The sequence below is a fragment of the Pagrus pagrus genome (assembly GCF_965226575.1).
Source record: "Pagrus pagrus genome assembly, chromosome: 18".
NCBI classification, from domain to species: domain Eukaryota; kingdom Metazoa; phylum Chordata; class Actinopteri; order Spariformes; family Sparidae; genus Pagrus; species Pagrus pagrus.
This window is the reverse complement of record NC_140202.1, coordinates 25726409-25736223: the sequence shown is the minus strand read 5'-3', so window position 1 is coordinate 25736223 and position 9815 is coordinate 25726409. Positions and strand designations below refer to the sequence as shown.

At 42.3% G+C, this 9815-nt stretch overlaps 1 protein-coding gene across 1 annotated transcript; it reads left to right on the top strand.

Moving 5' to 3' along the window:
* Nucleotides 1-227: 227 nt before the first annotated feature.
* On the top strand, nt 228-3782 carry foxi2 (forkhead box I2). The gene is made up of 2 exons (XM_084380637.1): nt 228-904; nt 2083-3782. The coding sequence occupies exons 1-2, from the start codon at nt 298-300 to the stop codon at nt 2682-2684; spliced, it is 1209 nt and encodes a 402-aa protein (XP_084236763.1). The 5' UTR covers nt 228-297; the 3' UTR covers nt 2685-3782.
* Nucleotides 3783-9815: the final 6033 nt, after the last annotated feature.

Below are 9815 nucleotides of genomic sequence, written 5' to 3'. Positions count from 1 at the left end.
AGCAGCCTGTTGTGTCTCTCCGGGAGGTTTTTGCCAGGGGGAAACATTTGGGAACCACTGACCCAGTCTCTGCTGAACGAGGTGGAACATGACCACACCCCCCTGTTACTCAGTGTGTGTCTATTGGCTGCTGGGAGTTATCCTGAGCCTGGATGTGGCTGCTGTCAAGGCTTTATACTATTAAAACTCCTCAAACTGCTCCATCCTCCCCGACACTTGTTGCTGCTGCCTGCGCACCGCCGGGAGAGGCCACCTGAACCGCTTCAGCATTTCCTTTGGGATTTCCCGCGGGGAGTGATGAACTCCATCGACCCTCAGTCCCATCACCAGCACCACCAGCACACCTCCCCCACCGTCGGCTCTCTCCCACCTAAAGGCGCCCAGGAGGCCCCGGACATGGCCGCTGTGTACTGCGACAACTTCAGCAGCATGTACCACCAGCAGAGCCTCCAGGGCGCGCAGAGACCCGCCGGCTACGGCCTCGGGGATTACGCATCGTCTCCAAACCCGTACCTGTGGCTCAACGGGCCGGGCGTCAACTCCTCCGCATCCTACCTGCACGGAAACAACCCGGCGTCGTTCATCCCGCCCTCCTACGGCTCGCAGCGGCAGTTCATCACGAACTCACCTGGCTTTGGAGGGCCCGACCTGGGCTGGCTGTCCATCGCCAGCCAGGAGGAGCTGCTGAAGCTGGTGCGGCCGCCGTACTCCTACTCCGCGCTCATAGCCATGGCCATCCAGAACGCGCACGAGAAGAAGCTGACCCTGAGCCAGATTTATCAGTACGTGGCCGACAACTTCCCCTTTTATAAGAAGAGCAAAGCCGGCTGGCAGAACTCGATCCGGCACAACCTGTCTCTGAACGACTGCTTCAAGAAAGTGCCGAGGGACGAGGACGATCCAGGTACCGTGAACGCACCAGAGAAACTTGTTATGACTATAAAACAACGCATGTTCTGTTATAATGTTGCATTTAGGGACAGTTTATACTCACCTGGGGGGCTCAGTGAGGGGAAATAGGTGAGAAAGGTAAAAGGAAAATTCAAAGCAAAGTAATTGTTATGATTTCACACCAAATGTAGTTTTCACGCAGTTTAAATCAGCTCTTTCTTGTTTTATCAACAATAAGTTCCTAAATAAGTTCTTTAAAAATGACTTAACACTGATAAACACTCTGAAGCTAAAAGTTATTAAAATATGACACAAAAAGACTGTAATAAAAAATAACACAAGTAGTGTAAAACATTAGAAATAGATGTATTTGTTAAATAATTCAAAAGAAATTTTATATTATAAAATATTTTATTTTAGAAGGAAAACATGAGTGTTTTGTCTCTGTAATGTGCTCGAACATGACTGGAACGTTGTTCTGGAGACGAGACTGACAGTCGGCTCAGAAAAGGTGTTTTTATTATTGTAATTATTATAATTATTATCTCAGTGAACTGCAGAGATATCAGCAGTTCAGATGCTTAAAACTTAAAAAAAATATGAGATAAATAATAAACAATTCATTTGAAAGTGTGAGATCGAAGTTGCTCTGTTACAAATTGCTAGAATTGTCTTCAGAACACGTTGATTTGTTGAGTCATGTGTTGCCAGGAAAAGTCTGAAAATGTTTGTTTTTAACGTAAAAAGAAATGTATTTTATTTTAAAGGTGCAGTATGTAATTTTGGGGAAGAACTTAAAGAGAAAGATCTTCTTTTTTTTAATCCCCAAACTAAAAAAACAAACTCTTTGTTTCCCTGACTGAATAAACAAACTGACCTTAAAGGAGAATTTCATCCTGTTTTACTTTGTTTATGTGTGGCGGACCCTGCCACCTTTCTAACTTCACAAAATGTTCTTGAGACCTTATTTTCCTCTGAGAACAGCTTGTTTATTCACTTACAGACCCAATAAATAATTCTGAGTTTGTATTATTACCTTTAATATTATAAACATTAAAGATCTGAGTCTGAAACTTTTCTCCAAAGCTACAAAATGCCCCTTTAAACTATATAACTTAAATATTTAATACGTTTTATTCAACAAAACTGATATAAATGAAGTTATTAAATGTGTTTCATCTTCCGTTACAGGAAAAGGAAACTACTGGACGTTGGACCCAAACTGCGAGAAGATGTTCGACAACGGGAACTTCCGGAGGAAAAGGAAAAGGCGCTCAGATCCGAGCAGCGCTGGGGGAGTGGCAGCGGCGACGGCGGCAACGGCAGCGGCGGGATCCACAAAAGTGGAGGACGGCAGGCCGGCGGTGGCGTCCTCGCTGAAGCCTTCGGACAGTCCTCAGCTCCTGGGGCCGTCCTCGCCGGAGATGGAGGCGATGAACGACAACCACAAGAGCTCGTCCTCGCCGCCCGGACTGTCCTCGGCCACCCCTTGTTTTAACAACTTTTACAGCAGCATGTCGACGCTCAGCTCGGGGGCCCCCAGCCGGCAGGGCTCCCTGGGACTGGTGAACGAGCTGTCGAATAGGAACATTACGGCCCTGAGCCCGTACCACCTCAACCACGGCGGGCAGGACACGGGGACGTCGGAGCACGGCGAGGGAGGGTTGCATTTCAACCGTGGAGTGTACTACAACACGTTTGGCAGCGGGCAGAGCGGACAGTTCAACAGTCACTTCTACAACAGCTTCAGCGTCAACAGCTTGATTTATCCGAGGGAAGGGACAGAGCTATAGGAGCCCATTCACTCCACCGTGTTCGAGGGAGCCGCTGCTCCGGTGGTTTCCCTCCGAAAGAAAACACACGAAAACACACACACACGTGCATTTCAGCAGAGGTCAGAGTTGGCAGGCTGGGTTGCAACTTCTCTGCATCATGAACACTTCACTGGAGAGATTAGACGACTAGAGAGAGTATTGTAGGTAAACTTGATTCAACTTGACAAGCACTCAAACTGCCGGAGAGTCGAACAAAAAATGAGCACTTATCTTTTTACTCTTCTTCTTTTTTTTTTGTCACTATATCAAAGCTACTTAATGCTAAAATATTCTTGCAAAGTAAGTCAACCACTGAACTCTTTTTTTAAAGTCTTTTGTAATATTTCTAAACATCTATTTTTCCTCATTATTTTGGATAAAACCACCCTGTCTAAGATGTAAATGTACGTTTGATATATTTTTTGCCAAATCTAGCCTTCAGAGTGGCTAAATTCTTCTTCACAATCCAGTCAAATCTGCCAAAGTTGCCTTTATGAGACCGCCGTTACCTCAAAAAACGACAATCACATGAGATGAACGCGCCCTGCTGCGAAGGGGTTTATATATATATTTTTCCAAATGCAGTAACGATAATTGATTTTAATACCAATATGATCCGAGAACAGGGCTCGCCTTATTTTTTTATAATCCTCCTCCACGTTGACTGAAACCACAGCACTACGGCTCATGTAAATACATACGGACTTTAAAAAAAAAAAATGTGTATTTTTGTAAATTATAAAAAGATAGTTTGTGACTATTTATGCTATTTATGCTAATAGGCATTGTTTTCTACTGTTTGACTAGTTTGATTAAAAGCAGAAGTGAATGACATTAGCTTACAAAAAAACTGCGCCGAAAACAGTATCACTAAAAAAAAACCCAGATGTCATAAATCTATATATATATTAAAAACTATATGCTATATCATGGTTTCTCTCAGGATTCAGTGTGACAATCATTGAATGGCTTTTGTATCTTTTATTGTCTTTTTTTTTTTTTTTTTATCTTTATACAGTACATACAGCTTCCAGGCAGTTTCAACTGTGACTATTAATAAATATCATGTGGTCTCGATTTGTATTGTCATGCATCATTTTCAAATAGGGCGTCAGTGTATTCAGGGGCTCATTATCATCTGAATGCATCACTTTAATCTCATATTTCATTACTTCTACTCCATTTCAGCTCAATGCAGCCTCTTAACCACTTGAATGGAAACAACAAAAGCCTGCATGAGTTAGTTGAGCTCCTTGCATTTCAGTTTTTGTAAACTTGATGACCTCCAGAAAGATGTTTTACAGTTTATTTTCACGTATTCTTTAGTTTCATTGCAACAGCTTTCTTTATTGCAAAGCCTGCCTGCACAGATTTCCTACTCAAGGCAGTTTTTTTTATAATCCCTCAATCTTCCTCTAACACCAATTTTTTACTTTTCATGCTGCTGATTAAGATCAAGTTCATGTCCAAGTAAAACAAAGTTAATCTCTTTTCCTTCCTGTCGGATCAGTCGTTAGTGTTGGGACAGTCTCGCTGCTGGAAAACGTGTAAAGACTCATTTACATTTTGTCTCGCTTTCCTTTCTCTCGCTGGGAAGTGGGAACGCTGCCCACTTAACTCTGGTCGAACCCTCCAAAAACTGCCTCATCTGTTACCGCTAAGGCTGCTGAATTGGAGCAGGTCAAAAGAGGAAGAGGAAGAAAAAAAAAAACATATTAGAGCTGCAAAACGTGTTGTGTTCATGATAATGATTTATTTTACAGGTCAGTCATTTCCCTTAGAAATTCCCCAGAAGGAAGTGTGTAGCTTTGTACGAATCACTTGGAAAATGGGGACGTTGTTCCAATTAACTCCACGCTTCATTCATTCGAAATGCTTGCATAATCAAGGAGTCTTTACTTAGTGCAAAGGTGGTCAGGATACAGGAACAAATACATTCAATATAAATGGGTGATGAATAGATATTTAGTGGGTTTAAAGGAGCTTTTCTTTCAAGGAAATCCCTATTTTCTCTACAATTAAGACATCTGTGTTGCCCAGTGTTCGGTTTTTTTACGTTCTATTCACTGGTTAGGATTTTTTGTGCAACAGGAGATAAAAAAATCTTCATTTTTTATTAAAAATACATGTAAATCAACAGATTAACTCCTCAAAAATGCTTCAAAACTTTTCAAAAACACTCAATCCGACATGTTATCCTCTATCACCTTCTCTAAAATTATATCTGACGCACTCCGACGTGTCTTCCGGTGTCACAGGCAGAGACGAGTCGTGCTTTCGGGGGGGGGGGGGGGGGGGGGGCGAAGCTTCGGTCGTGGACTCAAAAGAGAAAGTTCAAGTTTTGGAGGCGAGCCAAGCCGCCTGCAAAGACACCGCCGTTTGACAGACGTCTTGATTCAGAAAACAGTGAAACAATGGAGGTATTGTCCTCGCTCCTTCACGCCGATCCCCACGTATCAATTAGGGACTCTCTGAACAGAGGTGAAGATATCCCCCTCAGACCGACGGGGTTTAAGCATCTCTTTTGTCTCCATTCTGCACCATTGTTTGCCCCAAATTGAGAGGAAGCCATCTTGCTTTGTTCCTGCGAAGAAATGACGCATCCAGAAACTCCCTCTGCAGATATTTGCCACCCATCGTGCAGATTAAGGACAATGATTTGATCATTTATTTAGTTTTCAAGAGTTACACCGTGAAATTGATATGATAGTACCGTCTCTTGCAGCCCCTCAGTGGGGCTACGTGAAGTGATAAAAAGATATTTTGACAGATATTGTGGTTGTGTTATGATTCAAGATTAGAGGGAAGGATCACTTTTGCATCACAGCGTTATTTTGACCGAACAAAGCTGTCAAAGTCACGATGATGTTCAAGTTCAAATTTAATTACAAACAGAAAGATGATGGTTTAAAAGAGGGACAAGTGTCTGACAAAGAGACAACTGAGCCAATGTCTCCACAACTTGGACTTAAAACAGCTCAGAAAGTATTGACTTCTGCAGCCACACACATTTCACTTGCACTCTTCCATCTTTTGTCTTATTCTGGAAATATTTTCAAGGCGTCATTATAAACTACTTCAAGTCCCTGCAAACTAGATTGTGCAGCATAAAGTGTTGTACAATATGCTCTGAACACAGACGTCTGTACAGATACTACACTAGCATGAGAGCCTGTTTGCTTGTGCACACATCTTACAGCATTTCCTATGAATATCGTTATCATCTGTCATCTGACGTGTCTCCAGCATCCCCAGTTTAGTTCCCATCACTTTTTAAGAGCATAATTTCTTAAAGATGCTCTGAAAAATAGCTTATAACGAGAGACGTTCACTTACAAATGAGAACTGACGCTCTGCTCTCCATCAGAACCTGCAGCCGACACTGGCTGCTGTGTGACAAGATTTTAAGAGGACTTTTACAGGATTTTAACAGTCTGCAACATGTGCAGGAAAAGCGTTATTGCTTATTGGATCAGCATACTGTATACTTTAATATCCGCATGAGTAATATTTCGTATCATACCGTAATTATCTACTTTGATTACATATGATCTCGTCATTACATTGCCTTAAACTTTGATTGTGATTTGTGACGTGGTGTCTTAAATCTGAAGATTTGTAGGTCAGGACGTCTCTGCAGCGCCACAATATTTCATTTTGTCTTATTCTACTTTTAATTAAAGAGTTGCAGCTTCCATGATTTGGAAATGCACTTGGCTTTATTGCAATATCAATAATATTTGGATTAATTGTGCTGCCCGAGCCTTCAGTGAATTTATTAAAAATGATGGGAATAAGTGCAGAAAGCGCCCTCGTTTCTAAATATAGTTAAAAACATAATTGTCATTTGATACTGATAAAACATTGTTGAAAGTATTTCACCTCGTGGCCCATGTTTAATTAATCAGACTCTGACTTACTAATTAAGACCAATGAATTCAGCTCCTAATGAGCACAACTTCCTCGCCAAGACTCATTCTGTCGTGATCTAATGTGCGGAAACTCACAATGCGGGCGAGTTGACATTTATTTTACCATTTTGTTCGTCTTAAATATGAGTTTCTCCCTCATCAGCGAGGCACCGACGCCAACAATGACTCCTGAGCGACAATCCGGTGACCCGGATCTGACTGTAAAGGTCGAACTCGGCTGTTTGAATCGCACAGGCGCTCCAGAACTTTTCCACTCTGGCAGACAGCACCAGCGCTGTCTGCTGAATGAAGACCCCCGCTGCCAAGTGTGAGCTTCTCAATTAGAGGGGATCCACTGACCCAGGCTCTGTTTGATCACCTCCTTTTGCGCCTGGAACACCAGGCACCCCGTCCTAATTTGGCACCCGGGCGGCTCTATCGGGTGACATTTGAAAAGCGCCATTGTTGTTCCGGCTGGGAAGCGGGTTGAACACGGGACCATGGGTGCTATTTCGATGGGTGACTGTACCGTAGGTTCATGTCCTTAAACGACCCCACAGGACCCCCTCACCCAAATTGTTCCCCTGATAATAGCCAGGGAACAGGTGACGCCTCGCTAATGAGAAACATCTTAGAGGGAGCACAGAAAGCAACTGTTTGGTCTTGTCAGCATGTTTTAGGTGAAGGGCTGGAGATCAACTTCATCAAGGAGGTCTGACTGTGACGCTAAATAAGGACAGCAGAGTGACGCGTCAGACGAGCGGCTCATTTCAGGACACGGGCGTCAGTCAAACCACGACACACTCGATTTTCATCAAAGTAGGAAATGTTTTCTTATTAAGAGATTATTACAGGCAGACATCCTGGACAAGAGCTTTGGGAATTATTAATTAAAATGATAAAAATGTGATCACATACGACCTGGTGGTTCCATACAGGCCAAAGGTCTGAACTTCAGCTCGATGACTTCAAGCCTGTGCTATTTTATAAAACTATACCAAAATAATTAAAAGATTTAACATCCGTAATGGAGAAAAACTCTCTGAGCTTCACTGTTAACTTTTGCTTCGTTACATCCTGTCGGTGGAAATGACCCTGACTGACTCTCAGGTGTCTCGCTGGGATGCTCTTGTGTGCTGCAGCCTCAGTGTCTGACATGAATTAAACTACAGGCCCCGGTCTGATCAAAAACTACAGTATCACTATTACTGGAAGTATATTCACTCTTCCACAAGGGTCCACCTTGAGAAACATCGCTTTAGACGGCAGATTAAAAAATAATCTATAGGTGAGATCGTTTTAACATCTGTGCTTAACTTCATATCTGCCACCTGCATGAATCAAAAGCCATGAATATCATTTTAAAATCATCATGCAGTGTTCATGATTTCATTCCAGTTGATTATCCAGCTGTGTATTTTCTTTATACAGTCATATCTTTGGAATAAAGCAAAAATGCCATTAAACAAGTTAAACATACCTGAACAGCATTTAAAGGAGTATTTTAACTTTACTAATTATACTTTTCAAGATGCGATCACTCCTTACCTCTTACAGGTCTCGTCTGGCATCTGTCAGGCCGTCATTGTAAATAAAAAATGTTCTAAATGTCTTTATGACTTAATGTTTATTTTGCCGGATAAAATAAAGGTTTAGTTAGATAAAAGTACATTAATTAAAATGTTGCAAACCTGCACAATATCCAAAATCAGTGAATTTACATTATTATTAACTAAAAAGTAACTAGTGAAGGCGCAGTAGTGTTATCAGCAATGCAATTTGAGAATCATAAGGTCTGAAAAGTACAGATTCAAAAAGAAATGCAAATAAAATGTCTCCTGAGTTGAATACTGTTACATATTTCTCTTGTAGTTGGTCAGAGTGGAGCTCATTTGAACTGTTTTATACACTGTTGGGTAGTTTATATGATTAAACTACACAGAAGATTAAACTTTAATCTGCAACAATGCATCATATTTTATCAGCTCATCATATTTTTTGTTTTCAAAAACTTAGTACCCTTAACTAGTTAGTATAGCTGTGAAACAAATGTAGGAGGATGAAAAGTACAATAGTACCCACTGAAGATTAGTGGAGGGGTAAAAGTATTTAAAAGTATTTTTAAATGTGTTATTCAGACACAATATCTCAGTAAATGTACTTAGTTACACTCTGACTTCAATCTGAAAACAAATATGAAACCTGGAAGAGATCATGTAACTAAAAGATGTTGGTTTGTAACAGTTAATGCACCAGCCTCTGTCAGATGTGCATTAACTGTTAAAACAAAAGAAAACAGTAAAGAAGCGGAGGAATGAGAGCGGGTGGGTGAGGGGGCTGCGTAGGAAAACATCTTGATGGGTTGTGTCCGGGAAGAAGGAGGAGGTTGAGGTGGTGGGGTGGTGGATGGGGAGGGTCGATCGCGGGGTTGGCTTGGGGGGGTCCTGAGTATGATTTGATCCTGGAAGGCTCAATTAAGTGGTTCGTTTACCCCTCGTGTGGAGCTGGTGAATTGGAGCCAGGTCAGCTCCGGGTTGAGGTGTTGTTCATTATTTTTCCGCCTGTCGGATCCCATGAGCGGCCGCTGGAGACGGTGGCTGCTCGGCGGCCGAGGAGCAAAGGGCCTGCCGGTGGGGTACGTCAAACACACTCAAAGCCTCTCCCCTTGCCTGGGGGATTATGATCAACAAAGCATGTCCCACACCTGCACCGGCCAGCACAATGGAAACTCCGCGGGCCAATGGAGACGCAGGGAGAGACCAGTTATTAGAGTCCCCCCACCAATGAAATGGATTACATTAACCCCTTCTGTTGTTGTTCCTCCCGGAGCTTAAACATCGAACTGACAGACTCCACATCCCATTGAGAAAAAATCCCACTAACACTTTGTTACAACGGCTTTATTCCGGTTTATCCACCAATGGGGAAGTATTGTGTCTCCACTGTTACACTGTGTGATGACTTGCTGAAACCGGCTGGTTTTACTAACATTACTTATTGTTGACTGTACAAAGTACTAAAGCAAGTTCGAGAGAACAGAGTAAAGACCTGACTTTAGCTGTGATAAACAGAAAGAAAAGAAAGAGGAACACAGTCAAGACAACACAAAACTAAGCTAGGAAGCAGCTTTAGTTTGAGGACGACCGCTCAGTTTATAATTAAGTGTCTTAGGAGACGGTTGACAACATGTCCATGGCCC

Coding starts and splice junctions, on each gene's coding strand:
- foxi2 (XM_084380637.1), top strand. CDS start 298: ATGAACTCCATCGACCCTCAGTCCCATCACCAGCACCACCAGCACACC. Junction 905..2,082: donor GAGGGACGAGGACGATCCAG/GTACCGTGAACG, acceptor CTTCCGTTACAG/GAAAAGGAAACTACTGGACG.